Source organism: Canis lupus, chromosome 26, assembly GCF_048164855.1.
Source record: "Canis lupus baileyi chromosome 26, mCanLup2.hap1, whole genome shotgun sequence".
NCBI lineage: Eukaryota > Metazoa > Chordata > Mammalia > Carnivora > Canidae > Canis > Canis lupus.
In genome coordinates, this window is record NC_132863.1 from 18629163 (window position 1) to 18651591 (window position 22429).

Genomic DNA, 22429 nt, shown 5'->3' on the forward strand with positions numbered 1-22429 from the left:
CGTATGTAGTCATTCCTTAGTTTTATGGAGGCTTTCCTTTTATGTTTAGAAGCCCATAGCAAGATCTCATGGATATTTACCAAAAGACTTTCACACATTATATTGGGTTTATATTTATTTGAAAAAAAATTTTAAGATTTTATTTATAAATAAACTCTACATTCAACATAGGGACCAACCCCAAGGTCAAGAGTCACATGCTCTATTGACTGAGCCAGTATGGATTTGAATTTTGAATTTATTTATTTGAGTTTTAATTCTTTAATCTATCTGGAATTTATTTTGGTGAACAGTTATTAGGAAGAGTCTATACCTTTATTTCCTAAACATTTAATCAATTTTGATAATTCACTTAATACATTGTTTTTCTCACTGACTGGAATAGCACCTTTACCAGATGTTAAAGTGATCCTTTTAAAACACAAATTAGATCATGTCAAAGATCTTCTGATAATTTTCTCTCACACTTGCAAAGTCCTACAAGCTCTCCTACTTCCCTTTGCAACCTCACCTTGCACCAGTACCCCTTTTACCAATGTGTTCCAGACATATCAATCTTTGAGTTCTATTATATGTCAATTATATCTCAATAAAACTGAGGGAAATTACCCATAAAAAATATCTTCGAATTCTAAAATGAAGTACTATCTGCACATCTTCTAAACATGCTGTCCTTTTTCAACATATTATTCTTTCAGCCCAGAATACTCTTTCTTCCACTCTCCAGACAGCTAGCTTTTCTGGTAAAATCCTACTACCTAAGAGGGCCTTCTACAACAGGTCATTGCCCTCCATATATCCTCATTTCAACTGACCATGTGCAATGTGGGTACCATATGGGTGGAGTTTAATCACCATTTAAAATGTCTTCAAGTTGATTACACTTAGATCTAGCATTAAACCAAAATGTAATTATGTAAGCAAAAAACCAAGAAATAGAGTAGCCAAATATACATTTATTATTAGTGAAGCAAATGTTCCTCCTTGGAATGAACAGATTCCACATTTTGCAAAGGAATGGAGACTCCAAGAGAACTAAGAAAGGAAAATAAAGATGGATAAAACTATTATGTTTTGATATTAAAATGTATGCAAAGGATAGTTGATCATACATAAAACATGAAGGTCCCCCTATCAAAATTTACCAATGGGAAACCATCAACAAAATGAAAAGGCAACCTACTAAGTGGGAAGAAATAATTGCAAATCGTATAAAGGATATAAGGGGCTAATCTTACATAACTCAATAGCAAAACCCAAACAATCCAATTTAAAAATTGGGCAAAAAATCTGAATAGACATTTTTCCAAAGACATGCATATAGCCAACAGGCATGTAAAAGATGCTCAACATCATTAACCATCAGAGAGATGCAAATCAAAACCACAATGAGCTATCACCTCACATCTATTATCAAATAAACAAGAAATAAGTGTTGACAAGGAGATGAATAAAGGGAACCCTTGTGCACTTTGGTGGGAATGTAAATGGTTGCCCCCCATGATGGAAGTATGAAAGTTCATGATGGAGTATGAAAGTTCCTCAAAATATTAAAAATAGAACTACGATGTAATCCAGCAATTCTACCTTGGGATAGTAATCCGAAGAAAATTAAAACACAGGGGCGGCCTGGTGGCTCAGCGGTTTAGCGCCGCCTTCGGCCCAGGGTGTGATTCTGGAAACTCAGGATGGAGTCCTACATCGGGCTCCCTCCATGGAGCCTGCTTCTTCTTCTGCCTGTGTTTCTGCCTCTGTCTCCTCTGTGTGTCTCTCATGAATAAATAAATAATCTTTTTTTAAAAAAAGAATTTGACAACCAAAACAAATTTTAAAAAAATGAAAACACTAACTTGAAAAGATAAATATATCTGCATGTTCACTGCAGCATTGCTTACAGCAGCCAAGCTATAGGGACAACCTGAGCATCCATTGATGAATTAATGGATACAGAAATTGTCATATACACACATATACACATCAGAATATTATTCACCCACAAAAAAGGATGGAATCTTGCCATTTGCAACAATATGGTTGGATCTTGAGGGCATTATGCTAAGTGAATAAATCAGATAAAGACAAATACCATTTGATCTCTATATGAAACCTAAAACAAAAGCAAAAACAAAAACCGGAGCTCACAGATGGAGAACAGATGGGTGGTTACTAGAAGTGGGAGTGGGAGAAATGGGTGAATTGCTTTCTTGTTTTTGTTCAAAGTGACTTTTAAAACTTTTTTAAAAAGGGGGTGGGGGAAAAAAGGTGGGGGGAGGGGACGCCTAGGTGGCTCAGCGGTTTAGCGCCGCCTTCAGCCCAGGGCGTGATCCTGGAGACCCCGGATCGAGTCCCACAGCGGTCTCCCTGCATGGAGCCTGCTTCTCCCTCTGCCTGTGTCTCTGCCTCTCTCTGTCTCTGTGTGTCTCTCACGAATATCTTAAAAAAAAAAAAAAAAATTTACAAATGGGGACACCTGAGTGGCTCAGTGGTTGAACATCTGCCTTTGGCTCAGGGCCTGATCCCGGGGTCCTGGGATTGAGTCCTGCATCAGGCTCTGTGCAGGGAACCTGCTTCTCCCTCTACCTACGTCTCTGCCTCTCTGTATCTCTCATGAGTAAATAAAATATTTAAAATCTTATTTATTTGAGAGAGAAAACATATTGGGGAGGGGCAGAGGGAGAAGGAGAGGTAGAAGCAGACTCCTCCCGGAGCCAGGAGCCAACCTTGGATCTAGATCTCAGGACCCTGGGGTCATGACCTGAGCCAAAGGCAGAGGCTCCACTGACTGAACCACCCACGTGCCCCCTGTAACAAGTTTTTAATATGCAGATCAGAATTTTCACGCAAATAAGCTTAGATTTTTAAAACAAGATTGCTGATATCTGTATTTAGGAAAATATTGTAGATTGCAATCTTTCAGTGGTCAGCTTAGCAACATTTATCAACACATCACTTCTACGATAGCAAAAATAAAATGCACTTTTAAAACAGCTGTATTCCTCGGGCCGCCGGGCGTCTTCCTCCCGGTGGGCTGGATTTGCCTTTCACTTTCACGGCCAAAGCCTTTCTAGTCCTGAAGCGGGAGGTTGAGGAGGCAGCACAAGGCTGTAACTCAAAGAACCCCAACCTGGGTCTGGCCGTCACAAGCCCAGACTTGTTTAGCGCCCGGCGTCGCAAGCGGGGCGGAGAAGGCAGTCCCGCGGGAGGCGGAGGCGCCCCGCTCCTGCCCCGCCCCTGCCCCGCCCCTGCGGCCGACCCTTCAGTGGACGTTCAGGGAGGACGGGCTGGAGCGGAGGCCAAGGACACTATTGGCCCCGGAGTCCGTCCGCCAGGGAGTGGGCGGGGCAACGTGGTGACGCGCCACGCGCGGCGCAGAGGCGGAGCGCGCGCGCCAGCAGACGCGGCGCTATTAAACGGTTGCAGGCGGAGCGGGCGGGCGGTGATCGTCCCGGCTCCCCGGCCCTCGCCGCTGCGTTCGCCAGCTCGCTCGTACCCCGTGACGCCAAGCCGGCTACAACTTCCTCTTCGTCTCCGCCTGCAGCTGTGTCGTTGTGACTCTGCCACCATGTTCGAGGCGCGCCTGGTCCAGGGCTCCATCCTGAAGAAGGTGCTGGAGGCGCTTAAGGATCTCATCAACGAGGCCTGCTGGGACATCAGCTCGAGCGGCGTAAACCTGCAGAGCATGGACTCCTCCCACGTCTCCCTGGTGCAGCTCACTCTGCGCTCCGAGGGCTTCGACACGTACCGCTGCGACCGCAACTTGGCCATGGGTGTGAACCTCACCAGGTGAGCCCCTGGGGTCGCCAAGGGCCGGGCTCTCTCGCACCCCCACCTCCGGCTCTTGGCGGGAGCGCCTGCGAGCTAGGTCCTCATTGGCTGGCGTGGGCGACCCGCGCCTTCTCATTGGCCTGCGGCGCCCAGGGGCGGGATCTAGCGGAGCGCGCGGTTCCGAAAGCCCGCGCTGGCAGCCGCGCGAACCGGCGTTTTCCGCGCCAAAGTCACAAAGCGGGTGGTGGCGGGAAAATGACGGGCTTCTTCGTGGTGCCGGGAAAAGACTTACACAGCACCTTGGCCACTAAGTGCCGGCGGCCTTGGATGAGAACCCTTTGGCTTGACTGCCTTTAACCGCTTTATAATGTGCCCGAGTTACGTCACCCTACCTAGGGACCATCGGTTGATTCTGGTCCTTTATTATTAGGAAGTTGCAGTGAGCACCCTAAGTTCCTGGACTTAAAATTTCTCCAGGGCAGTGGCTTTCAACTCTTTGATCACTACATGTCTAGTACATGAACATGTTTAAAGATTTTATTTATTCGTGAGAGACGCAGGCAGAGGGAGAAGCAGGCTCCCTCAGGCTCCACATAGGGAGCTCTATGTGGGACTCCATCCCAGGACCCCGGGATCACGACGTGAGCCAAAGGCAGGCGCTCAACCACTGAGCCACCCCGCCTTCCAAAAACATGTTCAAATATGAGGCTTATGAGAAATAGTTGACCTCGACTGCATGCAGTGTGTATTAATAAGTATCTTAGCTCATTTTTCTTGACCGTCAGGACCCAATAATTTGCTTCGCGCACCAAAGGGATTTGCAATTTGCAATGCGTGAAATGCTGCTCTTTTATTTGTATCTAGAAGTGAAATTGCTCATGGTAGGCTGTGTGCCTGTTTAAGAATAAATACTGCCAAATTGGGTTACAAAATGGCCGGATTAGTTTACCTCACTCACCAATTCCTCAGACGACCTTGGTAAATAAAGATGGTAACTCCTTGTTTTAATTGGGTCAGAAATCTTAACGATTCTGAGAACGTTGTGGCAATTTTAAATCCTGTGTCTTCCGTGTTCTAGCATGTCCAAAATACTAAAATGTGCTGGCAATGAAGACATCATTACACTAAGGGCTGAAGATAATGCGGACACCTTGGCACTAGTATTTGAAGCTCCAAGTAGGTGATACTCTTCTACTAAATTATATTAGAGGAAATTTAAATGCAGTGTAAAAGATTTCTCTTAGTTGTGAAAAACTTAAGAAAATGTTCCTAATGATTGTAAAGCTTATTAATGGCATAGTTATAAACTTACATACTTTTCTTCAATCTGCTTTCTTTTGGTAGATCAAGAAAAAGTTTCAGACTATGAAATGAAGTTAATGGATTTAGATGTTGAACAACTTGGAATTCCAGTAAGTATTAAGAGTAGACTTTAAAGCAGTGTTAGGGGATCCCTGGGTGGCTCAGCGGTTTGGCACCTGCCTTCCGCCAGGGGCATAATCCTGGAGTCCCAGGATTGAGGCTCCCTGCATGGAGCTTGCTTCTCCCTCTGCTTGTGTCTCTGCCTCTCTCTCTGTCTCTGTGTCTTTCATGAATAAATAAATAAAATCTTTAAAATAAAAATAAAGCTGTGTTAGCAGAAATTCATTCAGGTGAGGTTTATCAACATAAGAAATGTTGAGATGTTTAAAATCCTTACTATCTTATCTTCTTGTTTTGTTTTGGTAAGCAGTTGGGCCTGCTTGCACACGCATCATCATTTGTAGGCCATACCCTAATGTCCTCTTGATTTAGCCCTGGAGGGGGATTTAGGGGGAGGCTCTTTTCTCCTGGATAGTGCATTTATCATTAAAGATTTAAACTTTAATTTTAGTTTTCTTAGTATGATTATTCTTATGACATACTTGTTTTAAAAATTTTTTTTTAATTTTTATTTATTTATGATAGTCACAGAGAGAGAGAGAGAGAGAGAGGCAGAGACACAGGCAGAGGGAGAAGCAGGCTCCATGCACCGGGAGCCTGATGTGGGATTCGATCCCGGGTCTCCAGGATCGCGCCCTGGGCCAAAGGCAGGTGCCAAACTGCTGCGCCACCCAGGGATCCCCATACTTGTTTTATATCTGCATTTATTTTTTGAGTTAGAGATTATGTTATGGAAATACACAATGAGTGATATTTTAAAGTAATCAGAAAACCTTAAATTCTGAATTCTTGTCTAAATGCTGAGGCTTCAGAAAAATGAGAATGCCAAATTTAGTTTCCAGCAAGTGAACTCTAATTTTTCATTTTAACAGGAACAAGAATATAGCTGTGTGGTAAAGATGCCTTCTGGAGAATTTGCACGTATATGCCGAGATCTGAGTCACATCGGAGATGCTGTTGTAATTTCCTGCGCAAAAGATGGAGTGAAATTTTCTGCAAGTGGAGAACTAGGAAATGGAAATATCAAGTTGTCACAAACAAGTAATGTCGATAAGGAGGAGGAAGCTGTAAGTAGTGTGTTAAGTAAACAAAATACTTTGAAGAGAATTCTGACCCTGTTTAACATTAGGTTGTCCTTAGTTTTTTCGGCCTGCTACAGCAAAATACCATAGACACTGACTTAGAAACAACTGAAGTTTATTCCTCACAGTTGTGGAGGCTGGGAAACTGGCAGAGTCAGGGTCTATGAAGACCTGCTTTTTGGTTCACAGACAGTGGGCTTCTCAACAGGTAGGGTCAAAGAAGCTCTCTGGGGTCTCTTTTAGAAGGGTATAGCATTAAGCAACCCCCCAAGCCCTACCTCCCAAGTACCATCACATGAAGATTTGGTTTTAACATGAGTTTTTGTGGAAACAAACATTCAGTCTATAGCAAGATAATTGCAACTCAACAGAGGGATCTAGTTGGAGGTAAAAACCTACCATTTAGGAGCTCTTAGGTAAATCTTTATATTAGCTTTCTACACTGTATGCCCAGTAGGGGGCAATTAAGGTTTTCCAATATAATCAAGTGCTTTATTAATTTATTTTTTAAGATTTTATTTATTCATGAGAGACACAGGAAGACGCAGAGACATAGGCAGAGGGAGAAGTAGGCTCCCTGCAAGGAGCCCAATGTGGGACTCAATCCCAGGACCCCAGGATCACACCCAGAGCCAAAGGTAGATGTTCAACCGCTGAGCCACCCACGTGTTCCTCAAATGCTTTTTTCAGATCCTCATTTATAAGCTAATATTTTGTAATTGCATTTTTTAAAAGGTTTGTAGCCTTTGAACCAACATCAGCTAATTCTGGGACACATGGATGGCTCAGTAGTTGAGTGTCTGCCTTTGGCTCAGGGTGTGATCCCAAAGTCCCAGATTGAGTCCCACATAGGGCTCCCTGTATGGAGCCTGCCTCTCGTGTCTGTCATGAATAAATAAAAATTTTTTAAAAATCAGCTAATTTTGTAAATGAAAGTGAATTGATGATTTTAACCTCACAGGATTATTAGGATTAAATATGGTAACATATTCAAAGCGCCTAACGTAGTGTCTGGCATTTTATTTTATTTTATTTTATTTTATTTTATTTTATTTTATTTTATTTATTTATTTATTTATTTATTTATTTATTTATTTATTTATTTATTTATTGTGTCTGGCATTTTAAGTTTACGGTAACTATATTAGATATTCTTGTCCCTTGCGTAAGTAGTCAACCCTCAGGTTAAATAAAGACTTAAAAATATTAGTAGCAAAAGTCCAGAGGCTAATTCTGCATTATCTGTCTCCTAAATCACATTGTAATTCACCTGCCAACCGATTTTTTGTTATAATCAAATTAATTCTTTTTTAAATAGTCTTATATCTGAAGGATAAGCATTTAATGACATTCATTATTTGATATTAAGAAATTTAGCAAAAATATAAAATGAAAAAGAAATTTAGCAGTGTTTCCTATTTTCTTGGTTATTTCAGAAATTTGAATCAAGATTTTAATAGGCACTATACATTTTAGTTTGTTGATAGACCCTCAGATTTCTTTATTTTTTAAAATTTTTTTAAGATTTTATTTATTTATTTATTCACAAGAGACAGAGAGGCAGAGACACAGGCAGAGGGAGAAGCAGGCTCCATGCAGGGAGCCTGATATGGGACTCAAACCCTCATCTCCAGGATCACGCCCTGGGCTTAAGCTAAACCACTGAGCCACCCAGGCTGCCCTCTTTTCTTTTTTAATTTATTTTACTTTTATTTTTTAAGATTTGGGCAGCCCCGGTGGCGCAGCGGTTTAGCGCCGCCTGCAGCCCGGGGTGTGATCCTGGAGACCCCAGATCGAGTCCCACATCAGGCTTCCTGCATGGAGCCTGCTTCTCACTCTGCCGGTGTCTCTGCCCCTCTCTCTCTCTCTCTCTGAATGAATGAATAAATAAATAAATAAATACATCTTTAAAAAGAAAAAAGATTTTACTTATTCATGAGAGACACAGAGAGAGCGGTAGAGACATAGGCAGAGGGAGGAGCAGGCTCCATGCAGGGAACCCGATGCAGGACTCGATCCTTGGACTGCAGGATTCACGCCCTGAGCCAAAAGCAGACCCTCAACCTCTGAGCCACCCAGGCATCCCTCAGATTTCTTTTAATTCATTGGTTCTCCATTCAATTCTGCCCCCCTCCCCCATTACAATTGTTGAAGCAAGTCCTTTGTCACTGAGTTTTCCCAAAGTCTGGATTTTACCCATTGTATCCCTATGTCAATTAATATGTTTATCTAACCTGTATTTCCTATAAACTGGTAGCCACAGCTCCGGAGGCTTGATGATATTCAGTGTTTTCTTTGTTTTGGGAATGAGAGCAAGAATACTCTACAGATGGTGGTGTGTGTACCTCTAGTAGGTGTGAGGTGTGTACATATATTTTCTTAGCCATAATAATCATTTAGAATCATTAGGTCATTAGGGTTTATAATAATATATTTCATTCATTTATTAGCTGATTTAATTATTAAAAGCATTCCCATAAAAAGCTTTCTCTTATCACGTAATTTGTTTACCTGAGCTATATATAGTTCAAATGGGAAAGACTAAATACCTGAGTCTTTTGCTTTATTTACCATTACTCAAAATTGGCTACTTTGAAGAATGATATGAAACTAATACATGGTTTTTTTGTTTGTTTTTTAAATGTATATTCTAGGGGTGCCTGGGTGGCTCAGTCGGTTAAGCTCCCAACTCCTGGTTTTGGCTCAGATCATGATCTCCCTGCTTGGGCTCTTTACTTAGCTGGGAGTGTGTTTGAATATTAACACCTTCCACTTGCTCACTCTTGCATGCATGCGCTCTCTCTCTCTTGCTCTCTAATCTTTAAAAATAAATGTATATTCCAAACTAATTAGTTGTAACTTTCTTGATGTTTTTCAATATGATTAATCTTTTGTTTTCTCTTTCAGGTTACCATAGAGATGAATGAGCCAGTTCAGCTAACTTTTGCACTGAGATACTTGAACTTCTTTACAAAAGCCACTCCGCTCTCTCCTACAGTAACACTCAGTATGTCTGCAGATGTACCCCTTGGTAAGATAATCAGTTTGTTGAATCTTGTTTTGTAGATTGCATATGTGGTACTTCTCAATAATTAATTATGTTCCTGTCTTCTTTCAGTTGTAGAGTATAAAATTGCTGATATGGGACATTTAAAGTACTACTTGGCTCCCAAGATTGAGGATGAAGAAGGATCTTAGATATTTTTCTTAAAATCCAAGAAAATAAAATTAAGCTCTTTAAGAACTGCTTCTGAGATGCCAACATGTACTTATGTTTCTTCTGTCATCAAATTTGTACCTCTGAGTACATATGTAGATATTTTCTGTAAATAACCTATTTTTTCTTCATTCTTTACAATTTGTTTAAAGAACAAAATCAAATCTGGACTTGTTAACCTAGAAATATTTCTGCCTTACCTAAAAAGTTCTCGTGATTTTCATAACAAAAGGGTTTTGACTCTAAATGCAGTTTAAATAATTTTTTTCAATTTAAATAAAGGTTTTTTGAATTTCAAATATCAGAAGACCGTGCCTTCATTTGGACTGTTGCAAGTATCCTAAGGAATTCAGTTCAAGCTACCATTTCATGTAAATGAAGTATTCCAAATACAGTAGGTGACAAGATATTTTTGGGGATTCACTTGTCAAACTTATTTTGGTATTCTAACTTGAGTTCAAGAAATGAACAGGGGAGTAGACCAAACCCTATATATTTTTTTAGCAAAAACTAACACTTTTTTCAGAAGCTTTTTGTATCCAAAGCTGTGGGCTTTAGAAGACTAGCATTGCTATAGGCCAGTGTTTCTTTAGCCTAGGGAGCCTTTTAAAAGAATCTTGAAAGATTTAGTAGATTTGATAGGGCCCAAGCAATAGGTTTGTGCAAAAATGATTTTTCTAGTATAAATAGCCTTTTTTGGGACTAGTAGTTGTGAAACAGACTGTTGAAGTGTTACTAATTGGGTCACAAACTGGCATAGTACACGTTGAGAATTGCTTCATTAAAGTCCTTTATCCCAGTGTATTTTGTGCTGGTGGTTTAAATGACAGGTTTCTTTGTTGTAATACCTGGACTGAGTTCTAGTTACTGGACCTTCTGTGTGCCTGGGGGTGGGGAAGGACGTTGGCTGCCGAGGGGCCTGACGGGTTTTGGGAGTGATGTAACTTATATGACTGGTGATGATGGTTCCAAGACTGTATGCACTTCTCAAACTCATCCAATTGTGCTTTATTGTATGTAAATTATACTTTAATAAATCTGACATTTACAAAGCTTCATGTGCTGCAAAATGTCCCTTGTGGGCGGGCCTCTTATCTGGGTAAGGATCGACATCCTGATCGAGAGGAGAGGGAAACCAGCACTAGAATGTGGGGCCACGACAGTAGTGGTGGGGTACTGACCAGCAGAGCCCACGCGGCACGGCGAGGAAGGGCGAGGAAGGCCTACAGCCCGGGCAGCGAATAGGCGGCTCGGCATTCCAGTGGTTGCTGCACTGTCGGGGTTTCCGTCTCCCAGGGGTGCCGCTTGAGCTCCCAACACTGCGCCTGGGATCAGAGAAAGAAACGGGGCGGCCGGTCACCTTAGACACCCAGCGGGAGTGGCCGGCAGCAAGCCCGGGCCGCAGCCCCAGCCGCAGCAGCGACTCCCGCGACCTCACAGGGCGAGACTCCACCGGCGCCCCCCTCCCCCGCCCCAGCTCCCGGAGCCTCCGCAGCACGCTCCCCCGAGCGCAGGGTCAAAGCCGGACCTTCCAGAGAGCGGAAGGAGGGGGCGTCGCTCCCGGTGACGCCGCTTCCGGCGCGCTGCCTTTCGGCGCATCGCTTCCGGCGTCGAGCTGGGCGGGTGGGGCGGGGTGACAGTTAGGCGAGGCGTGCCATGAGGCCTCGGGCGCCTCCGCTGCCAACCGTGAGTGAGCCGTCGGCGCGCGGGCGGCCTGGCGCGGCGCTCCGGTAAGGCGTGCGTGCGGCGGGCGGGAGCGGAGGCGCCCCCCTCAGGCGCCGGCGGGGCCGAGACTGCGCTGCCCGTCGAAATCTAGCTCCGCGTCCGGGATGTGGAGCGTTCGCCAGACCGGCCGATGCTGGCCTCTTCCCAGAAGCCGGTTTTGTTTGTTTTCCGCCTAAATTCGTGTCGGTTTTTCTTTGTCTTCCTGGCTGGGTCGGGAGATGGGCAGGAAGGTAGTGTGTGTGTGGAGGCACGTGATGCCAGGCTCTGCGCTGACTGCTTCACTGATGCTTTCAAGGTCTTGCAACATTGGCGTGGGCAGGGAGTTTGCAGGTTGTGGTGCAACCGGTTAAAAAAAAAAAAAGCCTTTTGGGAACTTGGGCTGCTACTTTGAAAACCTCGATTTACGTTTTTCCTTTCTCTTGCAGAATTCTTACTCTTTGACACCAGTAAGCTTTCGTCTCCCTTGTTCCTTATTACACCCAGCGCTTTTTTATGTTTTGATGCAGGTGTAGGAATAGGTAATGGCAAAGTACGGAAACTTTTTTTGAAAAGAATACAAATCTGAAGTGATTAAATGCCCTCAAACTCCCACATACCGGTAATTTGGACTTTATAGAGTTAAATTTAGATTATCATGAAACCGAGATCGCAACACTTAAAAATCTAGTATTAGATGCAGTTTGAGCTAACTTTAGAAAAGCATATAAATTAGCATACTCGATTGAGTACTTGATTTCTGCACTGGTGTATAATTGCTAAAAAGGGACATTTGCATTTAGCACCAATTCCATCATAATGCTAGTTATTTGAGGTTGACTACAGGCCACTGGAAACAGCTCATTAATATTATAGATAAAATATATAGAAAGCACTTAGAATAATAGTACCTGGTAGGTACCAACACTGGGTAATTATTAACTGACGTTATTATAATGATGATGGTGTTTCCAAAGTGTCATACCAGAGGAAGGCAAAGTCTTTATAGTTTCTGGTTAGTTTGTTTTTTTAATGTTGCACTTATTGTAAAATACGTAATTTTCTCTTTTTACAGATACACTTCACCTTTATTTTTTTTTAAAGATTTTATTTATTTATTGAGACAGAGAGAGAGAGAGAGAGGCAGAGTGTGTCACACAGGCAGAGGGAGAAGCAGGCTCCATGCAGAGAGCCTGATGTGGGACTCGATCCCAGGTCTCCAGGATCACACCCCGGGCTGCAGGCGGCGCTAAACCGCTGAGCCACCGGGGCTGCCCCTATACTTCACCTTTAGAAATAGCTTCACAATCAAAATAGATTTACTTTTTAATCATGATTTTGTGATTTAATGGAGGAAAAGTGCACAAATTACAAATGTTTTCTGATTTAAATGTCACTGCTTTTTAATCTTCCCTACTATCTCTTAAACTGGTGACAAAATAACTGTGATTTGATTACTGAAGTTGACTTTGACTATTTTGAACAAAAAACAGGTTTTATTCCTTTCTTTTTTTCTTTTAAGGAAACCATAATAGTAATCTGGAAAATGAAATCACTACTTTAAGTGCTTGGGGTGGGGCAGAGAGGCAGGCAGATTGGCACTGGTACCGTGCTGACTGATAACCAGTACTGATAGTGCTGACAGCCAAATTTACAGGAAGCTCTACAGATATTTTGCATTAAAAGAATGATGCCATTAGAGGGAATCAACAAAATGCTGATGTGAGTGTATTCCATATCCCACCCAACTTCCTCCCTGGCAAATAAAAGAATCATTTGAGCATATGCTCCTCATGCCTTTTCCCGAAGCAGGGACTGGGGCCAGGCAGTACTAAAGCAGGAAAAATTAGGAGGCAAGGGAACATTGGTGACAAGACAAATATGAGGCCTGTTTCTTGGCAAATGTTTTGATTCTCATTCTACAAGGACAAACCAAGGTAGATACATGAGAATGTTTTCACTCTGTCAGAGAAATACCATATTTCAAGTGCAATGGAACATTAATTGCCAGTTGCTTAGTATGACATCTCAGGCTCAAAACTCCAATATATGTAGCACACTGTTGTCACTTGCAACAATAACAGTTTTCTTTTTCTTTAGGCTATAGCTCTGTCAGTGTGTTATGATGCCGTCTCGTACCAACCTGGCTACTGGAATCCCCAGTAGTAAAGTGAAATACTCAAGGCTCTCCAGCACAGACGATGGCTACATTGACCTTCAGGTAGATGCGGAAGGGAGCTGGTGAGACTGGCTGGCTCTGTTTCTGTTGAGTTAGCAGGAAGACCTTCCAGGCAGAGGTTCTGCTAACTGTCCCTAGGGGTTAGAAGGAACAAGAAGGAAACTAAGCTCTGAGACCCTTTCAACCATAGTTTGCTGAAGGAGGGACCTTGGTAGAGCAGTTTCAAACCGATATAAATACTGTTCATTTCTAAGAGTTTTTAGTTGTAATGCCAAAGCCCAGTAATTACAAATTATATTTGGTTTTTCTGGAAAATACTCAGATTGTGTTTTGTTAAGTAGAATTTTTTTTTAAGGACTGTGTCATTGGTTCGTTTACACTTTAGTCAAAGCCAGTTCATCTTTTAAGGGAGAAACTAACTGCTAAAGCCAGCAAATTGTGGGAATCTTCCTTCTTTCCTGATGTCATGAGATCCAATTTATTAAAGGTATTCTTTGTGGCAAACAGTAAGTAAAACAGAATATTTGTTAAGTTTGTATCCTACCCTGATCATTAGTTATAAAATTCTTAATGGTGTAGCATCTCCTTTTGCCCACTTCCCCTTAGGATAGTTTAGGTGGACCCAGGGCCAAGGAGGAAAAAGCAGGAACCCGTCCCTTTAAATATAAACAAATCAATTACTCTGTGTTCTTTGGACTCCTATTTGAAGGAGAGAAGTTTGGGGGTTTTTTTTTGAAAGTACATCTGGGAAGCTTCCAGCCAGTTAGGTCAGATACAGAAATGAGGCAAATCTTAGAAAGCTTGTCTCTGAATCTTAACTTTGAATCAAACGTATTAACAAGTCGGGTTACTTGATCCAGGGGGTGGGCAACTAATGCTTTAGAAAAAGCTATCTCTAAGACCTTTGACTATGTGCTGGCTTAACTTTGAATGCCAAAAATCACATATTTTCTTCTCCAGAGCATGATGTTCACTCTTGAATTCCTGTAGATTAGTACAACCTTCCATGTGCCAGGCACTTAATAAACACATGTCTAATCAATGAATGACCATAAAGTGTCTTTTATTTTTGTAAAAAAAAAAAAAAAAAGTTTTCTTATGGTACAATGAATGGTATGGAATGAGATTAGAAGTAGAAAGAGTAACATTCTGCTGGGACTCCTCTGGAGACTGTTAGAGCAATAACTGGAGCTTCACCTCCGGCTTGTCCCTTTCCTTTCTCTCCCAGAACTATCGTGGGTAAGTAGGACTTCCTTCAAGACACACAAAGCATCTAGGTTGGTTCTTATTATTGTCCTTGTTTTAAAGTATCTGAGTCCTGGTATTTTCACAATGCTCTGCCTTCTTTGTTTGTTTCTCCTCCAGTTTAAGAAGAGCCCTCCTAAGATCCCATATAAGGCCATTGCGCTTGCTACAGTGCTGTTTTTGATTGGTGCCTTTCTCATAATCATAGGCTCCCTCCTTCTGGCTGGCTATATCAGCAAAGGGGTAAGCTGAAGGGTTTGTGGGAATGTGCCATGAGATCTTTAAAGTGTGAGTCTGGGCTCTATTGTTTTATATTCATGTCTAGTATGATTCCTGTACACTCTAGCAGAAAGAAGAAAAGAGTTTTCTTTTAGATTTTGTTCTCAGATGACAAAATACGTTTTGTTACGTTTTGTACAAAATACATTTCCTCTTCTGAGTAACAGCATGCTTGTCCCACAGTTTCTAGGTGGGTGGGGACAGGTAGGTACATTTTCCCTCCAAGATGTAGAGCAACCTTCCCGGTCATGGTTTGAAACAGCAAAGCCAAGCCTAAAATTGAGGATTCCTGATTGGTAATGGCTGTAACTGGAGTAGAATGTGTTACTGTAATTTCGCAGTGCCACAGACATACTATTCCAGGTTTGGGGAGAAGCAGTGAGGTTTGTATAGGTCTGGAGCCACCAACTAAGCCAGGACTTGTGACTCATGAGTCTGATCCTTCTTACATTAGGTTTGGTTGGAATTCTTGTTGAGCTTCAAAGTGTTATCTTCAAAACCTAAAGTGGTATTTGGTGGTTCTTTTTCTCAGGCTATATACATACAGTAATAAACAGCATCCATGTTGATCTGAACTAGTAATGATGATCTTAAGTCATGTGTGTTCTTCAACACACACCAGGTCAGGGGATGATGGTCATATTGTTCTACACAGAGAACACAGCCACGACCTGAAAAACTGTGGACATGACAGAAATTAGGAATAGTAGCACTGTTATAATAAAATGGTTGTATATGGCTTTTAAGAAGTAATCTGATTTGCCTTTGGTCCCTATCTATTTAAAAGTATTATATGGTCACCAGATACTTACTTGGTATAGTCTGTGTTTGAACACCTAACTTCAGGACTGTGCCTTTGGTTAACCTTAATTGAAGCATTGCAGTATCAATCCCAGAGGACTCTTAATTATATTCTAAAAATTGAGAGTAGAGGTGAGATCCACATGCAGCAAATAACCATTTTACTTTGTGTGGTTTATAAAACATTACTTTTTTTTTTTTTAAGATTTTATTTATTTATTCATGAGAAACAGAGGCAGAGACATAGGCAGAGGGAGAAGCAGGCTCCTTTCTGGGAGCCTGATTTGAAACTCCATCCCAGGACCCCAGGACCACACCCTGAGCCGAAAGCAGATGCTCAACCACTGAGCCATCCAGGCATCCCTAAAAGACTACTTTTTTTTTTTTAATTTTTATTTATTTATGATAGTCACAGAGAGAGAGGCAGAGACATAGGCAGAGGGAGAAACAGGCTCCATGCACTGGGAACCCGACGTGGGATTCGATCCCGGGTCTCCAGGATCACGCCCTGGGCCAAAGGCAGGCGCCAAACCGCTGCGCCACCCAGGGATCCCCTAAAAGACTACTTTTTAAATAAGGATAAATATGTTAATTTTAAAAATCACTAATAAGTTTTGGGTTTTGTGAAGTTTTTTTACTTTTTATTACAGGTATTTGAAACAAAACAGAAGTAAATGAAATAATATTTTAAACCCCCGTGTGTCTTACCATTCATCATCAACAGCTATAAACATTTTGTTTCATGTATTCCAACTGTTTTTTCTGTGTATGAAGCCAAATACCAAATTTACATTTTGCTGATGTTCATTTTTTTTTTTTTTTTTTTTTTTTTTGAGAGAGAGTGGTGGGATGGAGGACAGAGGGAAAGGGAGAGAGAAAGAATCTGGGCAGCCCTGGTGGCGCAGCGGTTTAGTGCTACCTGCAGCCCAAGGTGTGATCCTGGAGCCCTGGGATTGAGTCCCACATCAGGCTCCTTGCATGGAGCCTGCTTCTCCCTCTGCCTGTGTCTCTGCCTCTCTCTCTCTCTCTGTGTGTGTTTCTCATGAATAAATAAATAAATAATTCTTTAAAAAAAAAAAAAAAACATTTAAAAAAAAAAAGAAAGAATCTTAAGCAGGTTCCATGCGGAGTCCAGTCTCACAACCCTGAGCTTGTGACCTGAGCTGAAATGAAGAGTCTGATATTAACTATCTGAGCCACCCAGGTACCTCTGTTTTGCTGGTATTCTTAAGTGTGCATCTTCAGTATGCATCTATAACAGTTTTTACTTAAGTTTAGGGGTGCTGTATTGATATTTTTGACCTTGTTCTTCATATTTTTTTTTTTTAGATTTAGGGACTTGCTTAGATTCAGGGTTTTTTTAGTTGATACTAAGATAGATTGCTGGATTTAAGTGTCTTCAGCTTAATTCATTTATTATAAACTTCCCCATCGCTGTTTGTTTTTTTTTTTTAAGATTTTTAATTTATTTATTCATGAGAGACACAGAGAGAGAGAGAGAGGCAGAGACACAGGGAGAGGGAGAAGTGGGCGGGCTCCATGCAGGGAGCCCAACGTAGGACTCGATCCCGGGACTCCAGGACCATGCCTTGGGCCGAAGGCAGGTGCTAGACCGCTGAGCCACCCAGGGATGCCCCCCCCCATCACTGTTTATACTAATGAATGCATTTCTATCATTTTCTGTAGTCATTAGCTGAAATTCCAGTATAAAGCACTTTCTCAAATCTACCATCTAGTTACCCCAAAATATAATGTGTATAGTGAAAATAGGAAAAATGTTTACTTCTGTTTCACAACTTGTATAAAAATATATCTAGCAATCTTAAAAGGGGTCAGAGAATGGTGAGTATCATTGTAAACTATTTTTTCTTTCACATATTTGTGTTTCAGTCATAGTCTATATTCTTTTTTTTTTTTTTTTTTAAGTAGGTTCCACGCTGGGCGTGGAACCCAAAGCAGGGCTTATATTCACAATCCTGAGATCAAGACCTGAGCTGAGATGAAGAGTCACATGCTTAACTGACTGAGCCACCCAGGTGCCCCCCATATTCTTTTTAATACCTAAATTGTTCCATATTTGATCAGTAGGACCCCTTCGTGTTACTCCTATGTCTTTTAAATGTGACTTTAAATGTGACCCATATAGCCTTTGATAGCTTTCTTGCTTTCTGGCACAGCAAATTATCCCAGGCTCATCTATATATTTCCTGTCTCCCAGCTTGTAAACAGCCATTTCTCTGAAGAGCCCTAGTTTCTTTATAGGAAGTAGATTTAGAGAGATCACAGACTGGGCATTAGTGGTGCTCCTGCTTTGGTTTTCATTGTTTCTAGGCCCTTTCTGTGATGGAATCAGGAAATAGGTATCTTTTAGAAAACAATTTCCAGTGTAAATTTAAGAGTAGAGTTAATTAGAACTTAATTTCTTTTGATTTATGTTTGTAAGTGAAACAGCCAAAATTATACTGAGTTAGATAACCTAACAATAAGGCTGCCTGGGTGGCTCGGCTCAGTGGTTGAACATCTGCCTTCAGCTCAGGGTGTGGTCCCGGAGACCTGGGATCAGGTCCCACTTCAGGCTCCCCTCGAGGAACTTGCTTCTCCCTCTGCCTGTATCTCTGTGTCTCTGTGTCTCATGAATAAATAAATCTTTAAAAACAAAACAAAACAAAACAAAACAGCATAAGATAACCTAACAATGTACGCTGTATAACTAGCCCTGTTAAAAGGAGATTTTTAGATTGGATTTAAATCTTTAGATGAGGAAAAGCTTAAAACCTGTGATAAAGGGGAGCCTGGGCGGCTCAGTTGGTTAAGCATCTGCCTTTGGCTTAGGTCATGCTCCCAGGGCCCTGGGATCAAGCCCTCTATCAGGCTCCCTGCTCAGCAGGGAGTCTGCTTCTCCCTCTCCCTCTGCCACTTCCCCTGTTTATACTCTCTCTGTCAAATAAATAAATAAAATCATTTTTAAAAAATGGGAAAAATCACAAAAGAAAAGGAGGATAAGTTTAACTATATAACCATTTAAAATTCTACCTAAAGACAGAGCAATTTTATAAAAGTGGATTCATTTATTTAGTACATTTATATGTTGGGCACAGCTGGGGATATAGGGATGAACAAAGTCTCTGCCCTCCTGGACCTCCCCAAATACCTGAAGCCCTACTGATAAAAACATTAAACACCATTTCTTCCTCTTTGACCTGTGAATTGTGCTCATGGGAATATACACTAAAGAAATAATCTGAAAGGCCAGGAAAAACAGTGACGGTTATTGTGGTATTCTGTACAGTTACAAAAAGTGAGAGACAACCAAAGTATCTAACAGTGAGGGAGGGGGGTGTAATTGACCTATGACCTGTTAATTTCAATTGTATAACATGATTCAATATATGTATATATTGGGAAATGAAGTCCAGTTAGCACTACATAGTTACATTGTTTTTTCCCTCTGGTGAGAACTTTTAAGATATACACTCCCAGCAACTTGCTAATCCAATACAGTATTATTAGCTATAGTCCCCATGCTATACATTGCTTCTCCAGAACTTCCTTATTTTGTAACTGGAGGTTTGTACCTTTTGTCTGTCTTCATCCTTTGCCTATCTCCCACCCCCCAGTGCAGAACTTTTCATAGTATTTTGGCAATTGCTTGTTTTGTAATAAGAGACTAAAACAAGGCACAGGGTATGGTGTGTTCACAACTGGAAACTACAATGGCGAAACGGAAGGAAATAAGCAAAATATGGGTGAAGATGGACAATTGACTTTTTAATTTTTAGTGCTTTGCAGTTTTTCTGCATTTTATAATCGGGAAAAAGAGATGTAAACCTGTTCCCTTGGTAGCATACTACCCAAAGGAAATGCTCCAAAGACTGTAAAACCCTGATGTATGGCTGTGTTTTATTTTACAACTTATAATTTGTATCTTACTAATGTGTTTGCCTCCTTTTGCCACCAGGGGGCAGACCGAGCCGTTCCTGTCCTGATCATTGGCATTCTGGTGTTCCTGCCAGGATTTTACCACCTGCGCATTGCCTACTATGCTTCCAAAGGCTACCGGGGTTACTCCTACGATGACATTCCAGATTTTGATGACTAGCGCCCACCCTCAACCCTGAGAAGAAGAAACACAGATGGGACTGAGAACAGAAACTGGCTAAGGAATTCTGTAGTTTGCAGAAGTTAAACAAAAGAATGGCCAGATTTAAAGGTCCACCCTCAGGATGTCAACCGAGCATACAATTACAAATTAACTGGCCCTGGCAAAAGCTGACAACTTTTTCCACACAAATATCTATCTTGGAAGAATAGCAATGTTAATGGTGTGGGAAAGCAGGAGGTTATTATATAGCGGAAGGTGTTACTGCTGCCACCCTTTTTAGAGTTCAGCATTTCTTTTAAATAGTCCTCATTGTCAGTTTGTTTTGGTGGCAAATGGAAGAATTCAATATGTCAAATTTCATATTACTAGTAATTTATTTTGAAAACATCTAAGTATCTTACCCCTACACTCATCCTCTAACTTTGTGTTCTAGTGGAAGACCTTGGCAAAATCAAATGTCAGTGTGGGTGCATCTGTAATATTTTTTACTTGCTTTCTCATTAATAGCCAGGACTTTTTTAAATCTCAGAGCAAGTTTCCAAAAGGTAAACATTTTCTCTGCTCAGGAATCCTTGGTCAGCTTTGATTTGGTCCACCAGTAAGTTGACCAGTGTTTAATTTGGGTCATTCTGTTCTTTGTAGATCAAGGTGTTCTGTATATCATGCCTTTAAGGACTGGACTTTGGCTGTTTCCTAAGGAAAAAATGTAGATAAATGGTTGTTACTTAGAGATTATAAACCTCTTATTAGCACCTTATATTATGATGTCATTCTGCTGAAGATTGCAAGACTCAGCCTGGATCCCTAGGTGGACCAGACTGCCTTAATTTGATTCTGCTTCCTAGCTTGCACAAAGTGACATATTCAAAAGAAATTAAAATGCCAAAATCTAAATCCTAGACTTAAAGTGAATTAATTTTAAGTATATTTCAGAAAACATTTTAATGATTATATGATATATTTGATCCCAATACTCAGGACCAACTTCATTTTTAGATAACTGACCATATGGGTCAGACTGCTTTTCAATCCTCCTCTTACTGTGAGCTTATGGACCTAGGTGACTAAAAGCCAGGAAGGGTCATCAACTGAGATTTGGAGGGCTGTAGGTGGAACAGGTTTATTGGGGAAGGTGAGTTCACTTTCAGATGTGTTAAATTGTAGATCTGTACTTTACATCCACATGGGACTGTTGAGTAGGCAGTTGCAAAGCATGGATCTAAAGTTCAGGAGGGAGTCTAGGCCCGAGATAGAAATTAGGGAGTCATTGTTGGGACACTAACTAAAAACTGGATGATACCACTCACAGAGTGAGTGCATATGGGAAAAAAATTAGGACTCACGAAGTGAGGGACAGAGAGGGCTGACCTGAAGCAACCTCCAAAGTTAAGTTCATTTGGTAATGGGAGAGCAGGCTGGGAAGCCCAGTACTCTTATTGAAGTTCCTATGTAAAAGAGATCTGTAAAGCATTATCCTTGGAACTGTTTTTATTTTTATTTATTTATTTAAGATTTTATTTATTCATGAGAGAGACACAGAGAGAGAGAGAGGCAGAGACATAGGCAGAGGGAGAAGCAGGCTCCATGCAGGGAACCCAATGTGGGACTCCATCCTGGGACCCCAGGATAATGCCCTGGCCCGAAGGCAGGTGCTAAACCACTGAGCCACCCAGGGATCCCCTGGGAACTGTTTTTAAAGTAAAGCTCAGACCAGAAGGCTTTAACCAAACCAAATTTTTTGTTTTTGTTTGTTTTTAAGGTTTTATTTGAGAGAGAGAGAGAGAGAACAAGCTAGGGGGCAGGGAGCAGAGGAAGAGGGGAACCAGACTCCCCGCTGAGCAAGGACACCCCCCCCCCCAATACTTTGCTTAATCCCAGGATCGAGATCATGACCTGAGCCGAAGTCAGACACTTAACTGACTCATTCACCCAGGCACTGCCCATATTTGGTCCTTTTTATAAGGGTAATCGTGTCCCTGGTAAGGGGAAAACACTCAAATGGAACATGGTTATAAAATGAGAAGTAGGCGTTTTGCAGTAGAAGGTAAACATTTACTCCCTGATCCAGTCTCTAAGGTTGTCTAATGAAGTTTCTTAGACACCTATCCAGAAGTGTTGTAAGCACATAAACATATATATCCTTCTTCTTAAAACTCAGGTTCCGGGCAGCCCGGGTGGCGCAGCAGTTTAGCGCCGCCTGCAGCCCAGGGCGTGATCCTGGAGACCCTGGATTGAGTCCCACGTCAGGCTCCCTGCATGGAGCCTGCTTCTCCCTCTGCCTGTGTCTCTGACTCTCTCTCTCTCTGTCTCTATGAATAAACAAATAAAATCTTTAAAAAAAATAAATAAAAACAAACAAACTCAGGTTCCCATTGTATAGTTCTATAATTTCCCTTTTTTCCAGTTATTCTGTTGGGTGTATCTTTCCATATACATGAAGATCACAGCCTTTTTAAAAATCTACACTAGAATATAGTTTTCATGTTGTGCATGTAGTCTTAGGGTTCTAAGAGCAGAGATCATAAAGTTCTAATCCTTCCCTCTCTGATGTCCCCTAATGAGTGGTCCTTGCTGTTCTATTTGAACATTCACACTTACAATCTAATTCCAGGTGGGATTGTTATTAATTGTTTGAT

At 41.5% G+C, this 22429-nt stretch overlaps 2 protein-coding genes and 1 long non-coding RNA gene across 12 annotated transcripts; 2 read left to right on the forward strand and 1 right to left on the reverse strand.

Moving 5' to 3' along the window:
- The first annotated feature begins 3373 nt into the window (after positions 1-3373).
- On the forward strand, positions 3374-10542 carry PCNA (proliferating cell nuclear antigen). 2 transcript variants are annotated; one of them, XR_012018347.1, is made up of 7 exons: positions 3374-3783; positions 4844-4941; positions 5110-5177; positions 6060-6254; positions 8527-8630; positions 9177-9300; positions 9388-10542. XR_012018347.1 is itself a non-coding variant. In XM_072800150.1 (6 exons), the coding sequence occupies exons 1-6, from the start codon at positions 3563-3565 to the stop codon at positions 9465-9467; spliced, it is 786 nt and encodes a 261-aa protein (XP_072656251.1). In that variant the 5' UTR covers positions 3374-3562; the 3' UTR covers positions 9468-10542. The 2 variants fall into 2 exon arrangements, 1 of the variants encoding a protein (XP_072656251.1); XM_072800150.1 differs by lacking the exon at positions 8527-8630.
- LOC140618146 (uncharacterized) lies at positions 10017-11528 on the reverse strand. The gene is made up of 2 exons (XR_012018351.1): positions 11015-11528; positions 10017-10811 (listed from the first exon to the last, which is right to left on the reverse strand). It is a non-coding gene; the product is annotated as an uncharacterized lncRNA (long non-coding RNA).
- On the forward strand, positions 11064-20687 carry TMEM230 (transmembrane protein 230). Of its 9 annotated transcripts, XM_072800154.1 has the most exons (6): positions 11230-11393; positions 11718-11809; positions 13288-13408; positions 13775-13853; positions 14732-14854; positions 19650-20687. In XM_072800154.1, the coding sequence occupies exons 3-6, from the start codon at positions 13389-13391 to the stop codon at positions 19788-19790; spliced, it is 363 nt and encodes a 120-aa protein (XP_072656255.1). In that variant the 5' UTR covers positions 11230-11393; positions 11718-11809; positions 13288-13388; the 3' UTR covers positions 19791-20687. The 9 variants fall into 9 exon arrangements, with proteins under 9 accessions (XP_072656253.1, XP_072656256.1, XP_072656260.1 ...); XM_072800155.1 differs by lacking the exons at positions 11230-11393; positions 13775-13853 and adding an exon at positions 11084-11216; XM_072800159.1 differs by lacking the exons at positions 11230-11393; positions 13775-13853 and adding an exon at positions 11109-11216 and having other exon boundaries at positions 11637-11729.
- The last annotated feature ends 1742 nt before the right edge of the window (positions 20688-22429 follow it).

Excerpts from the sequence above, each read along its gene's own strand:
- TMEM230 (XM_072800152.1), top strand. The coding sequence starts at position 13,310 with ATGATGCCGTCTCGTACCAACCTGGCTACTGGAATCCCCAGTAGTAAA. Across the intron at positions 13,409-14,731 it reads ATGGCTACATTGACCTTCAG|TTTAAGAAGAGCCCTCCTAA; the intron begins GTAGATGCGGAA and ends TTTCTCCTCCAG. Across the intron at positions 14,855-19,649 it reads CTGGCTATATCAGCAAAGGG|GGGGCAGACCGAGCCGTTCC; the intron begins GTAAGCTGAAGG and ends TTTTGCCACCAG.
- PCNA (XM_072800150.1), top strand. The coding sequence starts at position 3,563 with ATGTTCGAGGCGCGCCTGGTCCAGGGCTCCATCCTGAAGAAGGTGCTG. Across the intron at positions 4,942-5,109 it reads ACTAGTATTTGAAGCTCCAA|ATCAAGAAAAAGTTTCAGAC; the intron begins GTAGGTGATACT and ends TTCTTTTGGTAG. Across the intron at positions 9,301-9,387 it reads GTCTGCAGATGTACCCCTTG|TTGTAGAGTATAAAATTGCT; the intron begins GTAAGATAATCA and ends GTCTTCTTTCAG.